Below are 21,349 nucleotides of genomic sequence, written 5' to 3' on the forward strand. Positions count from 1 at the left end.
TTGCACACATTGCAAATTCCCCAAGAATAGGCACTGTGTGCCCCGTATATCTTCTACCACTAATCCTGTCTTTATTTCTACTGCAGTGGTTCAGCACAAGAGCCTGAGCAGAGCTGAAAGTCTATTAACTATTTTTAATATTGAGTTGGCTATCTCCTTGTAAATGATATCCTTATGTAGCCAGCCCTCAGGCCTCTGCCAGTCTCATTACTTACAGAGCTGACCCTAGCCACTCAGAATCCAACGGTGAATAGAATTAAAGAGAAACATTTAGACTTGACTTCACAACAAAAGCTTACCTACATGCACCATAATCATATCTTATTTTTATATATGATTATTAAACAGAACTTTTGAACTAAAAGGGACTTCAGAGATCACCAATAAAAACACAGCTCTTTTAAATGAGGAAAAAAATCGACATAGCTAGATGAGTGTGCACATAAACAAGTACACTAAATTGGGAGTTCTGCTTCTCATCAAGATATCTGAGGGATAAGTAGGTTTTCTCTTATTTTAACTAGCTGATATATTAATGTAGCAAACATTCATTGGGGATCTACAAAGATACTTAGCTAGGCACTATAAAAAATATGAATCAGACAGAGGCCTTTATAAAATTAACTATGCAGCAAATTATATATTACCAGTCATAAGAAAAATACCTTTACAATTTGAAGTGGGTTCAAATGAAAAAGGTTAGTTTGATCTGGGTATATCGAGGTTGGCCTGAGGGAAAATGTGACATTCAAATTTAGCTTTATTGGCCTCTAGAATTTGAAAATTTGGGAATAACAGTTGGTTTTAGAGAAAAAATCCAGGAGAGACTAAGGCATAGAAATAAGAAGAAAATGAAAAAAAAAATTAGTTCTTATTTATTTTTTCTTTAATTAAAGAAATCAATAACGTAGAATACTTAATATTATCTATTTATACTATTGTACTATTATACAGTATACATTATTTTTATTTTATATTATTATTATAGAATAGTACTTTATAGTGTTTATACTTATAGTATTATATATTTATATTTATTTGGTATAAATAATATTCATTTAGCCATGCTAAGACATTAGCTCTATAGTCAGGACCCAAGGAAAACAAAACAGCAAGCTCAAAATTAATTGTTAGGCTACCTTCCTGTGCTTTCCTTTCCTCTCTGCTTTTGGTTTCCATGGAGACCTTTCGAGAGAGGACCCAGTGAGTCAGCAACAGACAAAGCTAGTTCACTGAGCCCTGTGAAATTAGCAGTAAGCTTTAAGGTCAGTGAAAATGTTGCAAGTGAAATACACTGCTCAAATAATTGTCAATGTTCATTAAATTTAACTAGGCCTATTATCTTCTGCTCGAAATTCTGCTCCAGCGATTATATTTTCAGGCCCTTGATTCACACCCAGATATATGTGATAATAGAATTGATGTCACTGTCATACCTCTTGGAGAGCCACAGCAGATTTCAAACATACTGAGAGGATACAAAATGGATAAACTATTGTTCATATGCTACAAACTCAGATATAGAAAAATGTAATTTCCTTTGATTTTTTTTTAAACTGAGCTCATTTTTATTCCAAGATTTCATTTCTGTCAAGTGATAAGAAAAAATAATCTAGTTCTCTTTAAGTAAACCCCGTCAATTTTGAGTTTTCTGTCCTCATCTTCATCTTCACAGAGTTTATTCTAAGCTCTGGGACTTACACAACACCACAACATTGGTGGGGAGGAGGGTCTACTTTTCTCCTTTGATACGCCTTCCTTTGCCCTCCGATGATATGTACAACGTCTTGTGATGGCATTTGATCATCTAGAGCCATCGCCACATGTTCTGGGATTAACCTATTCCTGTTATGGTTGTTATGCTGAGGTTCAACACCACTCTTCCTTGGAGAATTCTTTTACAATAATTTAAAGACCATTTTGGATTGATAGTTTTCCTTCAAAATTTAATTTTATTTTCTTTAAAATTTCATTATTTAGCTAGTAAAAATATTATCCTGATAAATCAAAAAAGTCATTTTTGAAAGAACTAAGATTACAACAAGGGTAAGAAAGATGCCTCCAACGATGGCCAAATATACTTTGAATTTTAGAATCAAGTTGACATGTAAAACACAAGACTCACAAATATAAATATTTTATTATAAAACTCAGTATAAATCATTTGGTTTTAGAAATACAACATAACATGTTAGATCAAATTAATGTTCTTTATTAGAATTTTATTGGTTCTATAGTTGTTTTTTAGCATTAGTTTGTTTTTGTTTCATTACCGTAGAAATGTTGTAAACAAGAGTTTATATCTAACTTTGTGTTTGAAACAGCATACATGTAAGGAAATGAATAAGTCAGTATGATTTTTTTTTCCTTCTGTGTGTAACTGAAATCTAAATGCCAATAGTCTACATCCAGCATTTCACCTCTGGATGTATACCCAAGAGAACCGAAGACATACGGTCACAAAAAAGCTTGTACACAAATTTTCTCAACAATATTATTAATAGCCAAAAGTGGAATAAACCCATATGTCCATAAACGAATGATAAATATGTGGTATACTCATACAGTGAAATATTAGTGAATCACAAAAGGGAATGCAGAACTGATAAATGTCACAATGTGAACAAATCTTGAAAACATTATGCTAATTTAAAGAAATTAGATACAAAAGGCCTTATATTGTATGATTCTTTTTATAGGAACTGTCCAGAAAAGACAAATCAATAGAGACAGAGTGTAGATTAGTGGGTGCCTAGGGCTAAGGGTAGGAACAGGGAGCAACTTCAGATGGGCATGGAGAATCCTTTCAAAGTAACAGAAATATTCTAAAACTGGCTTAAGGTATTGCTGCAAAACTGTAAATTTACAAAATATAATTGAATTCTACACTTTAAAAGGATGTGTTTCTGGTATGTGGAGTATATTTCAATAATCTTGTTAAAAATTCTGATAGTTCTCTTAAAGACATGATGTCAACCATTTTTAATAGTGCTTATTAAATAAAAATAATTAAACTAGTGTCAATTCTTCACATTTGCAGAGAATTTATATTTCAAGAAAATGTTTGCACACACAATATTTCAGTTGAAATTCATAAAATATATGTGAGAGTTAGCATCATAATCTCAATTTTGTAGGTAAAGAAATTCAGTGACCTTGAGACAGTTTAAGTAACTTGTACATTCTTATACATCAATAATTGCATGATCAAGATCTGAACCCAGAACTTATGATTCAAAATCATATGCTTTGGTTGTCATGTAGCAATCATTGGTTTGGGGAGCTATAAATCACTGAGAGTTTTAAAAATATCAGGAAGGAAAAATTTTGAAGGAAGACTATCTCTACTTTTCAGGTAAAATTTACCAGTTGAGTTAAAGTGAATGCTCTCTGAGGTGCCTCATAGATCTTCCAGAGTGGTCCTGAGTAAAAGTTTTACCATCTGGTGTACATGAACCAATTGGTTATGTCCTGGTTAAAAGAAAATCATTAGTTTCTCCAAACTAATTAGTAAGACAATGATGCAATCTCTAAGCCTTAGGGACTCGAGACAGATCTCATTGGATCAGGCCCTGTAGTGATGCCAGTTCTGTTTAAACCTCTGATACCCACTCTTGGGAGACGCAGGAAAGCCTGCAGAAAGGACCAGAGGATCAATGGGTTTAGGGGTTTATTTGCACACACCTTGACTAGCTCAAGGATAAAGGCATAGAAAAACCACAATTCTAGGTGCCAAGACCAAGTCAGTCTGTAGAACGCTTTCTTTGTAAGGTGACCCATAAAATCATCTATAAGTGGTACCAGAAGAATAAAAAAGAATAAGCTTCTATTTGACTTGGACCAGAGCATGATATACATGAAAAATGTAAGCCTATACTTTTATTATATACTTAGCTTCTCTCTCTATCTCTCTCTTACTCTTTTCTTTTATGTTTTCCCGCCCCTCTATTTCTTCTTCTCTGCCCTTTCTGCATCTCTTTTTTATTCTCCTTTTTTCACCATATGTTCTAAGTGGGCTAGTTTCAAGTGTTTCACTGTTTTTTGTTTGTTTGTTTGTTGTTTGTTTGTTTGTTTTTTAGGGAGGAGAATCGCTTGAACCTGGGAGGCAGAGGTTGCAGGGAGTCAAGATAACACCACTGCACTCCATCCTGGGCAACAGAGCGAGATTCCCTCTCAAAAAAAAAAAAGGCGTGCTCTAAATGATCTCTTATGGTCTATTCTATCATAAAAAGTTAAAAAGTATTATTACTCACCGATGGAAAGAAGAGGAAATCGCATCGCATGAGGGTGTATGTGTGATAGATTAACCGAAAGCTAATAATCTGATTTCCTGATTTGTTACATATATTACCCCTGTTTTCACTTGAGGATTGTTTACCCTTTCTATGTTAGTAAAACTGTTTGGAGCATTAAGTCCAACTGAGTTCATGTGGTAGATTAATAAGCAGTGAATGTTTTACTCTAGGTAGGTCATGAAATTTGTCCTTTCTTAATCCCATTTGTAACCCAAAAACTCTCTAGAACCTTATGAAATATTCTATGTTTTAAGTGACTTATTTTGTACATAGATCTGAAAAAAAATTGTGTGTACATCTGTACATTGATAAATAAAATCCTACTCCAAAATTAGGTTGAATTGACATGATCATTAAAGATTGTCTAGTTCTCTTCCCGACACAGATCAGGCAAAGTACATACAATATCCCTAACTCTTTTAGTAAAGGAGAATTTGTCCCTGTTTTAAACAGAGTTTTACCAGTTTCTTTGAAATAAAAACATTAATGCTTCTGTGTAGCCAAAGATTTACAAGTAGTTATTAAAAGACCTCATAAAGAATATCATGCTAAAAATGATGGTCTACATTAGATGATAGAGTGAAAATCTATAAAGATGCTTTGGTAGGCTTGAGTGATGGATGAATACCAAAACAATGACACTATTTAATGGCCAGTCATAAATGGTATATGTAATCACCTGTTTTTTTGTAGACTTTTTTTTTTTTTAAAAAAAGAGACAGAGTTTCCCACAATGCATAGTAGAAACCAATATGAAGGCCTTCTTATAGTTTTACAAAAAAAAAAAGTTCAATCTCATAGTGTTACCAATGTTTCTTTGAAATGTAATAGTAACATTCCTGGCTGAATAGCTGTCCAGAGTGCTGAACAACAACAGTGAAAAAGACAGGGTTAACACAAGAATTATCAGGGAGTAATTCAAAGCCAATTGGGCAAAAATATGTATAAGGAAACCCAAATTTAAAAAATAAATGATTGAACTAAGTTATCTTTGAGGCATTTTGAGTTCAGAAAATACATTAATTTTCCCCATATCTACATTTCCATAGCTCTTTCTTCTGCTTTCCCAATTATAGTATAATGAATTTGAAGTCCTTGGTTTCCAATCTGGGATCTGCCATGAACTGTATATGGGAAGTTGGATAAGTTATTTAGTTTCCATGAATCATGGCTTTTTCATCAATTATGAAATAAAAACATCAACACTGAACTTACAGGATTCCGTCAAGGCTTAACTAGAAAATGGTTATGAAAATTATATGTAAACTGTAAATGTGTCCCATCTTTTTCCTCATGTTTTCTCTATTTCCTTTTTCTTTATTTTTTTGTCTTTCTATGCCTTTCCCAGTCCTCAACACTTCTACTCTCTGTCATTTCCTCTTCTCTACCTGATGATAGTAAACGGAAATCTACTCCTACCAGTCAAATTGCCGGGATCCAGTTCTCACTCCGAGACCACACCTGTTTCTGGGGATATCTGTTGATCCTACAGTCACAATAAACATCATCTTTTCTTTAATAGGAGGTATGATTGCTGTTTCCTCATGAATCTACTGATAGCAAGAAGTAAAATTTGGCCCCTTGAAGCATCATCTTGTTGTCGTTTTCCCTCTTCCCAGGATAACATCGAACTTCTGTGGAGATAAAGAATTACACTTTGGTTACAGAGTTCATCCTGTTGGGCATCCCCCACACAGAGGGGCAGGAAACTGTGCTCTTTGTCGTGTTTGTGATCTTCTACCTCTGTACACTGCTGGGAAATCTGCTCATCCTCTTAGCTGTGATGTCTGATTCCCACCTCAACACACCTACATATTTCTTTCTTTGTAATCTCTCTGTGTTGGACATTGGTTTCTCTTCTGTGAGCACTCCAAAGATGCTGGCCAACTTGCTGTTGAGGAGCCGAGTCATCTCCCTGGTAGGTTGCATGTGCCAGGTCTTTTTTTTTTTTTAACCACTTCCTAGGCAGCACTGAGTGCCTGCTCTACACGGTGATGGCCTATGATCATTTTGCCACCATCTGCTACCCACTGTGCTACACCATCATCATGAACCACCGGGTGTGTGCTCTGCTGGCAGCTGGCAGCTGGCGTCTGATTTACTAGCTCCTTTCATGTGATAATTCTCACTACATTGACCTTTCAACTGCCATATTGGCGGTTCTAATGAAATGGACTATTTCTTTTGTGACGTCTTCCCTCTCATCAAACTAGCCTGTGGTGACACCATTATCATCGAGACAGTGAGCTTCACCAACATTGGCCTTGTGCCCATGACCTGCATCCTTCTCCTCTTTGCTTCCTACATCCTCAATGCCATTGCAATTCTAAAGATGCACTCTGCTGAAGGGAGACACAAGGTGGCATCCACCTGTGTTTCCCACCTCACACAGTTCTTTGGACCCTGTGCCCTCATCTATACCCAGCCATCTTTGAGTGAAGTGCTGGTAACCCCAGTACAGATCTTTGGCAATGTAGTCACCCCCATGCTGAACCCCACAATCTATACCCTGAGAAACAAAGATGTCAAAGGAGCTCTGAAAAAGCTGGCTGGGGGCCAGATTGTTTCAGAAGGAGGTCACTAGTCCATTTGTGGGTAAAGTTATTTTTTTCTCCTCATTTGTGTATTAAACTAATTTTTAAAAATATCTGTCCATGCCAGTTGTAAGGGTTTTTCTGCCACAAAAACAGCTGGAAAACAATTATCCCAGATACAAACCTGTGACATCTTCTCCATCTCACACACAAAGATCAGGAAATATGTTAGACATTGTGGGCCATATAATCTGTTGCAAATACTCAACTCTGCTGTTGAAGCATGAAAATAGCGATAGAAAATACATAAGCAAATGGGTGAGGCCATGTTCAGATGAAATTTTATTTACAAAAACAGGTGGGGGGCAGGATTTGCCCCACAGGTCGTACGTGGCTGACCCCTGTCATAGAGGCAGGTTGAATTTAAAAACCTCTTTTCAAGGGCTTGTGGATAATGTCTTAAGAGTGAACTTTAATGTGGGCTGGTTTCCACCAGGGCACATATTGAATTATCAGTCATGAATAGGAGGTGAAGGGGTGGATATTGAAGGGCACGGAGAGCATTCCCTAAGGAGAACTCTGCAGTACTCCCAGGAGACAGTGAGAACTGCTTCTCGCAGCAGCTCCAGCTGCCTGGGACCCACACTCATGCCTGCAAATGTAATCATTCCTTGGGTCCTTACACAGAAGTGGCTTGTTTTTCTTAGGTATGAAAGTAAATGGTCACCACTCTTGGTCATAAACAGAAACCTTTTTCACCTCAGAAGTTACAGTTCTCAACATCACCCACCTCAGAAGTCCCTCAGCTTCCCTCTCCTAGTATCAAGCACGCCATGAGCATCCTGTTCATAAAACAACACAGGGCTGGCACACGGTCCTTGGAATATTCTTTTGCCAGGATTACCAAACTCTGTCACAAGATATAATTATTTAATCTCAGCTGGAAGGGTTCCTATTAAGAGTTAATCTCCTCCTGCTGTTTTTGTCTGGCTGCTCTGTGATAACAGACATAATGTGTGACGTGTAATATGTGCACATGCGTTCTCGTGGCTCATTTGGTCGTGGGGCCAGGCCCTATGAGAGGGCTGAGAGGGCAAAAGAATGATGCCAGAATACTCCATGCCCTCTTATCTTCACAGAGAAACAAGCTCTGTTGGCAGTGATAGTTCTCTAATAGGAACTGTACACTCAGCATCACCTGTGCTGGAAGCCTGCCTAGTACTTATATAATTAAAAGGACTAACTGCGTTACTAGGGTGGAACTGTCAACTAGAGTTGGCCTTGGTCTGACATGATAGATAGATAGATAGATAGATAGATAGATAGATAGATAGATAGATAGATATAAATAGTTAGATATAGATATAGATATATAGTCTTTTTTTTTCTAGCCATATTGGGCTAACTTCTCCTCTTTTACTTCCCCATGTCCCAACAAAGCCCCATGATACCAAGCCCTGCTGAGAACTAACTTACTGAGTCCTCCTGACTCAGTAGATTAGAAGAGCTCACTAGATTTGAGTTTCCTGTTTTGCCATTCCTAAATCTCTGAAATAATGTATAATATATGTTATTCCAAAGGAAAGAAGCCAAATGTTACAGAACATACAGCATAATCTCACTAACTACTGATTTTGACCTTTTCTGACAATACTGTTATTCATCATGGGTGTTCTGGCTTCGGTAGAGGTTTGCACACCTGTTACTCTTAAATCAACATTATTTTTTCTTATTGGCCTGTTTGTATATTCGTTGCTTTCTACCCTTGCAGTTATCAGATAGAGGTTTAGAAAAAAATTACATGTCTGAATGTTAAGATCCAGTCTGGGGAAGTGACAGAAAAGAAAGAATAAAAGAGTAACTCAAGAAAAATATTCTGTATTGGCTGAAAAGTACAGAGAGGAACATGGGGCAATACCAGTGGTCACGCTGTCTTCCTACATTTGCTAATCAGCCCATTACAGGTTTTTATTGTTAGAGTCCTTTCTTTCTGTTACTTTCATCTCCAGCGGTGATGATACCATTGCCTTACATCTCTCCTCGAACACACTGTCTTGGATGAGCTTAATAGTGGAAAAATCTAAACCACCAGTGTCCAATTCTTCCCAGCTCCATACTTTTATGTGAATACCATCTTATTTCTCTTGTATATGTAATTATGAAAACTCAGTACCGTTTCATTTTTCCCCACTAACACTCTGCCCTGTCATCTTCCCTGCAGGAGGGAATGTTGTTTAACTCTAGGCCACATGCCATATGTATTATTTGGGCTGGCATCCAACAAGTCCTAGAATTATGGAACTGGAAGAGATCAATGTGTCTTATTAAAATGAGACTCAGAGCATCCATGGGTAAACACTGAAAGGAAAATCTCTACTTAGGAAGTGCTTATTATTTTTTTTTCCAAAATAACCTCAAATCTGTTCCCATGTGTCTCATTTTCCCCATGCATCTCCATCACACTTTGATTAATGTTTCTCCCATTCCACAGGTACATGCATAGGTTACTACCTTCAGGTAACAATCTGACCTGGTTTAGGCAAAACGTTTTTTTCTTCAATTTCTTTTAGCATATTTGTGAAAGGCTGGCATTTTAAAAAATGATGTTAATAAATCAATACTAAGAGAAATAAAAAGAAAACAGAGAGACTATATAAACACAAAATCAGGTTGTCTTGTGAAGTCAGACATCATCCTCTCAGCAGTGACTGCCTTCCCATGAAAGTGCCTTCTCCAGGGAGAAAAAAAATAACACCAGTTGAAGACGTAGAAGTGTGTTAAGAAACTTTGGCCTAATAAGATAAGTATTCATGAATGTACTGGGAGTAAGACCAGCTGTCATTTTCTTTTTTTCACCTAGAAGCGGCAACATGGGATAGGAGGAATTAGTTTCCAAGCATGAAGAGCAAATTCACTTCAATACAAAGAAATGCAGAAGATAGGAAAAGGAGAAGTCATTCATTCGTTCAACAGGAATTTGTTGAGTCCACCTATGTCCCAGGCACAATCTAAATGTCATCATACCTGATGCATTGCCTTCAAGTTTGAGATGGCACCTCAAGGAAGACATTAACAAACTAGAATAGTGACATACAAAAATAAAAAAAGAACGTGATGTATGAGAGAGAGATGGTTGTGGGAAATTAGAATATTTAGATAAAGAGACGGCAGATATGACTGATTATCTCAAATCTGTAAAGGGATGCTGGATGAAAAGGGGCCCACATTCATTTGGCAGATTACAAGAGCAGAACAGGGAACGTTTTCTAGAAAACTCAAGGAGGAATGATTGAATGGAAGAAAACTATTAACCAGGCAATAGTCTGCCTTGAAAAAGTGTCATTCCTGTTCATGAAAGTGCAGGAATGGATCCTGAGTGCTGCAGAGGATATTCTGAATTCTGCAGGGCAGCATTTCCAAATCAGGGGTTTGAAAACCTTCAGAAATTCAAAAAAATAATCCCAACCTTTCATATAAGTAGGGATAGCAATAGTGCACTTTTTTCCAATAGGATTCTTAAAAACAAACACACATTAAGAAAATATTTTAGTACCTTTTCGTCAATATAAAAATTTTTGAGAGCCTCTGTACATGTGGTCTGAGTGAACATGTGCAGTTAAGGATATGGGGACTTTGCTCATGGTTCAGTCACTGATTTGTGGTGATTCGCAAAAATAGCAACTGCTTGTGTTAACCATTACAATTTTAAACTACTTGCCTTTTTAACCATTTATATATAATTTATACCCATTTTGGACTAATGATTAACTAGAGGAAATATTAGGAAAAATAATGTTGAGCTTAAAATGAATAAACAGGACAAATAGACTGGCATTAATTAATCATAATGCTTGGATCATGTTGCACTTAAGAAATTATATTCATTTCATCATACTCTGGTATTTCAAAAATGTTAAAATATATAGTGATAATTTCACCTGAAATTTTATTTCATTTCTGAGGATAATACCATATATCTGGTTATAAAAAATTGACAAGTGCTTACAAATAGAAGCCTGAGTCTTTCACTTTCTAACATTATTTACATTCTTTTAACTATGAAGTGCTAACATTCTAAAGACTGTGTTTTGAAAACCGGTTTTTTTCATTTGCATACCCTAACATGTCCTAAGATTTTACTCTGTATTTTAATATATATTTAGTGAACAAACCAAACATGGCATAATTCAGCATTTAAAAAATTATGTGTTCAATAAATTATGGTTTTCATAATTAATTTAAATAAATTAAATGGTATGTGTTCTTTATTGGTTGGGAATAAATATGTATCTGTTTTATATGTAATTTATATTAGTTTGTATTTTTATAATATTTAAAATAAATTTAATAATATATGTTTTAATTTATTTCAGCCAGTTTTAAAAATTATTTTCATGTAAATTTTTTTAACATATTCTGCAAATTTTAAATATGTTACAAAATTTAAAGACTATTAATGAACACATGTATTCCTTATAGCCAGTACAGGAAATAGAATATAATCTAGACATTCTTTCTGTGTATTTCTGTTAGTCCTATCCTCCCAGAAGTTAACAGCAATCTGAATTTTTGTTAAGGAAATTTCTTTCTTTTATTTATTTACCACCTATGTATGCATTCCCAAACAAGATAGTATTTAGTTTTTTTCTGGTTTTGAAATTTGTTTAAATATGCTCAAACATAATCCTTTTTTTCTTTTCAAACTTGCTTTTGAGATTCATTCACTTTGATGTATATAGCTATAATTTTACATCTTTATATATTTATTTGGTCTGTGGTTGACAGACATGTGGGTGATTTGTAATTACTGTTTTAAACATTTTTCTGCACAACACTGGGGCACCACTTCAAAAGGTTCTCTAAAAAGATGTATTTAGGAGTGGACTGCCAAAGAGATTTCCAGAATGAAATGATTATGACAAATACACTCACTCCCACAGTGGATAATATTTCATAGCACATTCTATTCTTCAACACTTTATATTGACATCCTTCTTAACATCTGTCAATCTGATGGTATGTAAATGTATATATTGCATTGTAAAATTTAGTCCCTGATTACTGGTAAAGTTAAGCATTTTCTAATATGTTTAATGACAATTTAGGTTTCCTCCTTTGGAAAATTTATGCTATTTTTAGTTCATTTTCTTTTGAGTATTTGGACTTTTATAAAATTGATTCATAGTGATTCTACATGTATTCTGGATACTAATCTTTTCTTGGTAAGGTGTCCTGCAAATATCTTCTCCTAGTTTGCAGTTTCTCTTTTCATTAGCTTTAAGCCATTTTTTAATAAAATCAATGACTTCCTTTAATGTGACTTACCAAAACTTTCTTTTATGACTAAAGATTATTGTATCTTACTTAGAAATAACATATTACCTTTAATTTTTCTTTAATTTTTTACTTTTTTTTCTCTTTTAAATCTTTAATCCTCCTGGAATTGGTTCTTGCTCATGACTGAGGTAAGAATTCAATTCCCTTCTACTTTTAAAAAACACAAGTAGCCAATTGTCCCAGGATCACTTATTTAACAGTTTATCATTCCCCCACTGTCCTACAATGCCTCTCACATGGCCCCTGGTGACTCCCACCTTCTAGGATTCATGCTTTGTGTAATCACCTGCCCTGATTTAGTGACTTGGTTCTAGTGAATAGAATGTGGTTCTAGTGAGTAGAGGTGATGAAGTATCATTTCAGAGATTAGATCACAAAAGGTGGTGCCTTCCATCTTGGGTTCACTGGCTCTATCTTACTGTCTCTTGACTTGGTTGCCTCGGGAGAAGCCAGCTCCCATGTTGTGACACAGCTCTGTGGACAGGGCCAAGTCCGCCAGTAGCCATGTGAGTAAGCTTAGAAACAGATCCTTCTCCTGTCAAACCTTCAGTGGAGACTGCAGCCCCAGCTCATGAGACTAACCTCATGAGAGACCCTGATCCAGAGGAACTGAGTTCAGGTGTGCCTGGATTTCTGAGTCACAGAAAGTGTGAGATAATAAATGTTTCTAAGCCACAAAAGTTTGGAGTAATTGGTTATGCAGTAAGCAATAGAAACTTATGCATACGACTCTTCATATTTTCTATTTTTAGTCAGTTTTCACAGATTAATAAGCATTTGATAAATTATTTTGACAAATCATTTGAATATCTTGGCAAATGTCGTGATATCTGTTTTTACCTGCTTAATCCATGTGCTCTGTCATCCTTTCATTCCTCATGTTGTTTATACACGGCTTCTCACTTTTTTCAAAAATCATTTGTAAAGAAGTACCTCTATTTTCTTAGTCTTTTCAAAGAGCCTAATTTAGCATTGCTGATCTCTTTTCTTTTCGTTTTCTCTTTTTTTTTAGGTTTTTACACATTTTTCGGGTTTTTTTGACAACTCTGTAACTGTTGTGTTACATGAAAGAGGAATAATTTCCAGATTACAAATGTCTGGACTCTCAAAGGGCAAGGTTCTTCACTCCTTTCACAGAACAGAAGGTCAAGATTAAGGAAATTTGTCTTGTTCATGGTTGTATAGGTTATTAATTAATGTTTGTTAAGTAATACTTTGATATAATTCTGGAAAATCATCAGGAGAACTATTCCTGGTTCAGGAAAGTCAACTGTGCCAATTGACAAATGTTTGTTGGAGTCCAGGAACAGAAATTTTATTTTCATATCAAAATATTAGGAACCATAGTCTGAAAAGTAGAAGAACTGTTAGTTCACTAGGGCTGCCATAACAAAACAGAATATACTAGATGACATAAACAACAGGAATTTTTTTCTTACAGTTCTGCAGATTGTAAAATTCAAGATCAAGGTTGCAGAGGTTTTGCAGCAGGGTTTGGTTTCTGGAGCTTAGAGATGGGGCTGTCTTCTTGCTGTGTTCTCACATGGAGGGATAAAGGGAGAGAAAAAGACAGACAGAGAGAGACAGAGAGAGAGAGAGATCTGATGTCTCTCCTTTTACAAAGATACCAGTTCTATTGCATTAGGGCTTCACCCTTGTCTCATTTAATTTTAATCACCTTCTTAAAGGCCCTAGTTCCAATACAGTTACATGGAATGGGTGTGTTAAGAGTTTCAACATGAATTTTTGAAGGAACACAATTCAGTTCATGGCAAGAACTATGAAGAAACTGAGATTAAAATATTTAAAATTGGATATTTTAAAAAGTCTTAGATATGTGGTTGTTAGGTTGTTATTTCTCATTCCGATGATAGATCCTGAAACTGGGTAACTGGTTTCTCCATATGTCCTAAGATTGGGCTATACCATTCACCTTTTTTCTTCCTTCCCTACGTCAATCTTAAAGACAGAAAATAGAGATTTGACTCCCTCTTGTTCCTATCCAGCACTGTCACGGGGGAAACATCACCATATTCTATTTCAACTAGACAATTTACTCACTTTTAATTACTCCCTTTGCTCAACAACCTCCTTGAATAGACTCATTCAGGAATGGGGTCCCAAAGGCTCCAAGGATATTTAAATTTCCATGTCGGAGAAAACAGTGTAGCTGTCAGTGGCTTGGAAGATGTCTTTGCAGAAGACAGAGACATACACTGCTGCATGTCGTTTAGTCAGAGTTTATTTGGCTGAGAAGAAAGCTTTCCAGATCATGGGTGGAGATCTCCAACCTCTAATATGCCAAAGGAAAATTTGGGCTAAAAATCCTATACAAACAGATGATTAAATGACCATATTTTCTCTTTGTAAGTTACATAACGGCCATCTTTGCCTCTTTCTCTCCTTCCTTCCTTCCTTCCTTCCTTCCTTCCTTCCTTCCTTCCTTCCTTCCTTCGTTTCTCTCTCTCTCTTTCTTTCTTTCTTTTGACTGAGTCTTACTCTGTTGGCCAGGCTGAAGTGCAGTGGCACGATCTCGGCTCACTGCAACCTCCACCTCCCAGGTTCAAGCAATTCTCCTGCCTCAGCCTCTGGAGTAGCTGAAATTACAGGGGCCCTCACCTCTTTTTTCACTCCTCTTTTATGCTTTGTGTATCCAATGGAGAGGAAAATTTGGAGTCCTCAGTTTACAAAGTGTTCTCAGAGTTCAGAATGAACAGAGCGTGGAGCTACTAGCCAGATGAATAGATGTTATTTGCTTGGTTTATCTTTGAGCCCATTGTCCTGGCCCATCAGCTCACAAACCCCATTCTTATTATTTCACTTTATAATCAGGAATTTGGACTTGATTTTATATTACTAAAGTAACAGAAACTCTAAATAAGCCTACATTTGGATACCTTCATTTGATTCTTTCTTTGATATATGACAGCCAGGACATTTTTGGAAGCAGTATAGATTATATGTAGCACTTGCCTTGGGTCTGATTGCCTTTTGGAACGTAGTGCAGAGCATCTTCTGGAGTGCAGGTGACATGACTGTAAACAGAGAAATTCTAAATATGGAGGAAATGGGCAAAAAAGAAACAGGTAGATGATCAAGTTGCTTTAGAAGACTGTGAGGAGAAATTACTATCTGATAGTACCACACAAATCCTTGCACAGGAAGAATGATATCCAATTCCTGCTCGGCATTGAGTGAGTTATCTTATTTCCTTCATCAAACATTTATTGAAAAATTACTCTGCCAGGCACTGTTCTTTGCACTGAGAATATAATTGTAAACACACAAAAAATTTACTCTCCTAGATGTTATATTTGTGTGTTTGTGGGGAGGTAGCTGGAAACATATTGGTTTTCCATTGCTTACTAAGAAGGAGGAGGAAGAACATTTTGAAAGCCTGGTGACGTACAGAGGAAAAACATGGCTAATACTGGGAAAAGATTTGACAAAGCCAGTAATGCCATGATCTATCACAGATGGATCCATCCAGATCCGGGGGAAAGACTGATGTTTAAAAAGAAAAAAAAAGAATGTAGATGCCTAGTTCCAGCATGAACTAGCTGCCTTAATTTGGGAAAGTCACCTAGCCATCCTACTGCTCAAAAGTAATCTTTTCTGTAGACCTCCTCAAAGAGTGACTGCCGGAATTAAATGAACGGAGATTATGTTGTATAAGTGTTTTGAATGCAAAGCAGTGATCAACCTTTATGATTCCCTTAAAAAACATAGACATAAAATCTAATGTTATCATTAATAATGTCTCACAACTATGATGATTCTTGAATTGTGGTTCATATCTCCAGTGATACAAAAAAAGTCCTCAAATAATCCTGACATTTCATATCCTTCTACCCTGGGAGGAGGAGTGTGTGTTTGAATGTATCCTGCCCTCCCTTTAATAATATTTGCTCTTACATTGTAAGAATATTGTTTTAATAATGGGCGTTTGTATTTCAAGTAAGTATAACAAAAATATTTGCTACAGAAACTTAGTTGGCTATGGCAGTTACATTCCAAGGATAATGCCTCGTAACTTGAATCACAAGCCTTTCCATAACTTAGAAGCAAATCACAGTCACTTAATTGACTAGTTTTATTTCTCCAGTATGTTCACTTGATTGACAGCAAGCCAAGATATTCTTCCATGTCCTCAGCCTCCTCTTTCTTCCCTAGGACTGGCTTCCATGGAGGTGAAGAACTGCTCCATAGTGACAGAGTTCATCCTTTTGGGAATCCCACACACAGAGGGGCTGGAGATGGTACTTTTTGTCTTATTCCTGCCCTTCTATGCCTGCACTCTACTGGGAAATGTGTCTATCCTTGTTGCTGTTATGTTTTCTGCTCACCTTCACACACCTATGTATTTCTTCCTGGGAAACTTGTCTGTGTTTGACATGGGTTTCTCCTCAGTGACTTGTCCCAAAATGCTGCTCTACCTTATGGGGCTGAGTCGACTCATCTCCTACAAAGACTGTGTCTGCCAGCTCTTCTTCTTCCACTTCCTGGGGAGCATTGAGTGCTTCTTGTATACAGTGATGGCCTATGACCGCTTCACTGCCATCTGTTATCCTCTGCGATACACAGTCATCATGAACCCAAGAATCTGTGTGGCCCTGGCTGTGGGCACGTGGCTGTTAGGGTGCATTCATTCTAGTATCTTGACCTCCCTCACCTTTGCCTTACCATACTGTGGTTCCAATGAAGTGGATCACTTCTTCTGTGACATTCCAGCGCTCTTGCCCTTGGCCTGTGCTGACACATCCTTTGCCCAGAGGGTGAGCTTCACCAACGTTGGCCTCATATCTCTTGTCTGCTTTCTCCTAATTCTTTTATCCTACACTAGAATCACGATTTCTATCTTAAGTATTCGTACAACTGAGGGCCGTCGCCGTGCCTTCTCCACCTGCAGCGCTCACCTCATTGCCATCCTCTGTGTCTATGGGCCCATCATCACTGTCTACCTGCAGCCCACACCCAACCCCATGCTGGGAACCATGGTGCAAATTCTGATGAATCTGGTAGGACCAATGCTGAACCCTTTGATCTACACCTTGAGGAATGAGGAAGTAAAAACAGCCCTGAAAACAATATTGCACAAGACAGGCCATGTTCCTGAGAGTTAGTAAGAGCTCAGGGTGCTGAGCTCTGGAATTCCTTATAATAAATGGGTGCATGGCTCTGGAATTCCTTCTGCTTTGACATAGATATTTCATTCTGGAATCTTCATATGTGACAATGACTTGGAATTTTCAGCACTGTGCTGAATGGTATGGACCACTGTGCTATAATACATTATCTTTTACATATTTTATTTTATCATCTAGGTTCTGCCTCTTCACCTACCTTCAAAGTCATATAGTCTTGGTTATTGTTACCTTGCCTTTCTTCTATAGAGAATTGCCTGTCCCTGAAAGGAAGGTATTTTCCATTGTGCCATTTTTTTTTTTTTTGCGCCACTTTTCTCAATTTACTCCCCTCATACTATTTGTGAGACAAACCTATAGGGAAAGGCAATAAAAAGAAGAAAAGAGATTTTAAACAACTGATTGAGAGAATAATATAATTTCAAAAACATATTAACTAAGGACTAGAGTCAAGATGCAGTGTTTTTTGTTTTTTGTTTTTTGTTTTTTGTTTCCTCTCCAAATGTCTGGAAAGGGAATAACTTAGAATTTGTCAGCAAGGATGTTCATCCCATGTCTGACCCCATGCCTGATTAGTCTGCCTAAAGATTTCTAGGCAGATTGGCTTAGCCCCACTGCCTAAGGAAAGTAAAAAGCGTTGTGTCTAGTATACTAGACTTGGGTCTGTTTCCGTCTTGCTACCAGCTATTAGTGTGGTAACAATTTAGTAGCTTTATCAGGTCAGGCTGATGGATTGGGCCAAATGACTTTCCAAGCCTGATTCAAGGAGACCCGAGACTCCAGTGAATTTATCCTGAGGTTTCCTTGTTAAATACGGTTAGTGAGAACTTCCTGTTTACTTATCATATGTATTAGATTTCTAGTTAAGATTCCACTGGAAAAAGTTTGCAAGTTTCTGGACTTGTTGATCTCTGTGGTATGTTGTAAGATTAAAAAGCATGATGTATATCTTTTTTTCTACCCATAACTTTAAAGGTGTTTCTACCTTTTCTTTAACACCTGAACCTCACCCTTACCTCTTGGGTATTCATTTGGGCTTGCTAGACTTGGTAAAGCTCTAAGCATCATTTCGTTTCCTGCCAAATAATTCTGCTCTTCCAAAAAAAATTGTAAAGAAAATATGTATACTTGCATTTGGCCTCATGCAACCTCCTCCTTTTTTGATGTGCATCAAAGTTATCTACCTTGGCTCAAAAACAGCTACACAGACGCTTTGTGGAGCCACTGATTAGATGTGAAATCCCATAGAAGACAGAGACACTCAGCACTTTCCTGGATTCATAGTACTAACCACTTAGGGTACACATAATTTTACCTCTTTACCCCTCTAACCAAAATACAAGCACCATGTCATTAACATTCCAACTAGAAAGCTTCCCAATCCACTGTGATGTAATTAAAATAAATTCAGCTTCATATTCTCCTTTTACCCATTTTCAAAAACTCCTAAACATAACACTCGAATTGTAAAGTCTCTTTCCAGAATTCTCTGTATCCTTGGAACTGTCAAGTTTATAATTGTCTTAGTAGCCTCTTCACTCATTTGTGCCTCAAATTTCTGTCTTCGGTTCAGTAGTATGAAGATTGTCATTTATAGAGCCCTAATTATTTGTCATATATTATTATAAATGCTCTATAAAACTATCTCATTTAATCTTCAAAACAATCTTTGATATTTGTGCTATTCTTCCCATTTTACTGTGAGAGGCCCAGGATATGAATGCAAGGCTTTTACACTTAAACACTAAGAAACTCCTTCTAAAATGCTTAGAAATCTTTCCAACCAAGAAGAGAGAAGAAACCAAGAAGGAGCACTTGACTTCATCCATGCCAGCCCAAGAAGCACATCACATCCAAGATAAAGATATTTTCTCACACTCTTATGAAGAAAACGGTAACCAAGGGAGTCAATGGTGGGCTTAACACCAGAATGTAGATGGTGGAGGCCTCAAGTGGGCAAGGCATCTCACTGTGGCAAAGGCCAGGGTGAGAAACGATTGGGCATACCAAGAGGCACACAGCAACGGAGACTCAAAAAAGAAGGGCCATGCAGAAATCAGAAGCGCCATATCTTCATGTCTTCTTCCAGTAAAAAACGGACACGAGTCATAGATGAAGGCACTGGAATCTTTGTATCACTGCGGATTGCCGGAAGGAGGAGAGACGACTGAGGATACAAAAATTGGCAAGACCTTGAAAGAAAACTCTATCCCCAAACACCCACCGTATGCCTTCTTCTGTCACCTGTGCTCCACCCCTCTCGTTAGGAAGTTTCCTGACCAATGTAAGGAGATGGCTGTTGATTTTCAGTTATTGATTTCCCACCCGATCTGGGCAATGATCCTTGATCCAGCAGCTCACAATTCTCCCTCTGAGCCCCAATATTGATTTGCATTTAGCTTGTTGAATCCGCTTTCTTTGGATTCATAGAACATCTCAAAAGCCCTGTTATTGGCCAAGGGAAAATCTGACAGAAGATCTCAGAGCCCCTCCCTGGCCCCAAAATGGTTTCAGATGTAACTCAACATTCCAGAGGAATGGTAGTAATGGAACTACGTTTTCCCTTTTCTCTGGTATATACGTTTCTTATTAACATTATGAGACAAAGTGAACAGATAAAGACAAAACATCACATCCATTTTTAAAGGAATGCTGATCCACCATTAGAAAATCTATTTCCTATTACTGATTTAACTAAATCTGATTTTAATCACAATTTACGTAACTGTTTTGATTCCATTCTCAAATGTATAATCCTTTGAGATTTTAGTTATTTTTAAAGCTTCTTAGTAATGAATCATTAATTAGTAGCTTGCTATTACCAGAGTTAAAACACCTATTTACCATAGTTCTTCCAATATACTCTAAAGCTGTACTTCCTGTACAAACCTGTTTGGGGTCATTCACAGTCGCAGCAGAAAAGCTCTTGTATGTTCTCTGCTGTTCTAACTTGCTTAACAGAGACTATGGGGTAGCATTCTATGCTTTAATTTCTCTGTCCTCCTCCTTTCTTAATTAGAAGCAACATTTTCCATGGCAGTGGATATTTTTTTCTTTTCAGTTGAGCTGTTCACTTTAGAAAATAAATAATTAGTTTGACAAAGAAAAGCCAAGTCTAGCATCTCCAAGGATTTCTCCCATCCCTTCTGCTCCCAAACAGTCTGAAAGTAAAAACAACTTTTATTTCAGGTATATTTACATCTTGAACAAAACAAACCATTTACAAGATGTGTTTATTCACTTTATTCAAGAATTCCTTCTCTGAACCCTCAGTTTGGGAGGCCCCGGGAGACCTGAGGCACAACAGTCTATGATAGGAGCAACACAGCGCCCAACATTCCCTAAAGAGGATCCAGACCCGGGAGCTTGCTAACATTCTTACTATGGAGAGGAGCTCAACATGCACACAGCAAGTCGACCTGAACATTTCCATGAAGGAGGCCACTCTGTCATGGTGGTTAGAGCACTGGTTTCAAAATATATTTTTATCCCTGAAATTCTGCCATTAGAGAACAAATTTCCTCTCAAATCCCACCTTCTCCTTTCAAAAGCAAATTTCCTGGGAAGTAATAGAAATGAGATAATATCTAGCTCAAGAAAGATATTTATGATTGGTAGGAGAAGTAAGAAGGCAGACAAGCAAGTACATATAAATGTTTTTCTCTACATCGATTTGGCCAAAGATCAGCACTGATATCCTCAAATCTCTTTCCCATAGGCGTCCCAGAGAAGTAATTCAGTCGGTATTTATTAAATTCCTGTTTTGCAGCAAATACTATTGTTATGCTAACTTGATAAAGATGGACAAGATCCCTGCCCTGAAGGAGTCCACCATCTGTTTTTAGAATCATACAGAATAGATGGTCCATAATAAAATGTGATAATAACAGCAGGATATGCTTTCCTAGGGCTTACCATGTGTTAGGTATTCTCAAGCACTTTACCTACATTAACTCATGCGGTCCTCACCATAATCCTATTATCTCATTTTATACAAGAGAAAACTGAGAGACAGAGAAATTAAGAAATGTTTCCAGCT

General features: G+C 37.0%; 1 protein-coding gene across 1 annotated transcript; it reads left to right on the plus strand.

Moving 5' to 3' along the window:
* Positions 1 to 15,815: 15,815 nt before the first annotated feature.
* On the plus strand, positions 15,816 to 17,334 carry LOC105476305 (olfactory receptor 10D3). The gene has a single exon (XM_011732090.2). The coding sequence runs from the start codon at positions 16,351 to 16,353 to the stop codon at positions 17,287 to 17,289; it is 939 nt and encodes a 312-aa protein (XP_011730392.2). The 5' UTR covers positions 15,816 to 16,350; the 3' UTR covers positions 17,290 to 17,334.
* Positions 17,335 to 21,349: the final 4,015 nt, after the last annotated feature.

This window comes from Macaca nemestrina, chromosome 12, assembly GCF_043159975.1.
Source record: "Macaca nemestrina isolate mMacNem1 chromosome 12, mMacNem.hap1, whole genome shotgun sequence".
NCBI classification, from domain to species: domain Eukaryota; kingdom Metazoa; phylum Chordata; class Mammalia; order Primates; family Cercopithecidae; genus Macaca; species Macaca nemestrina.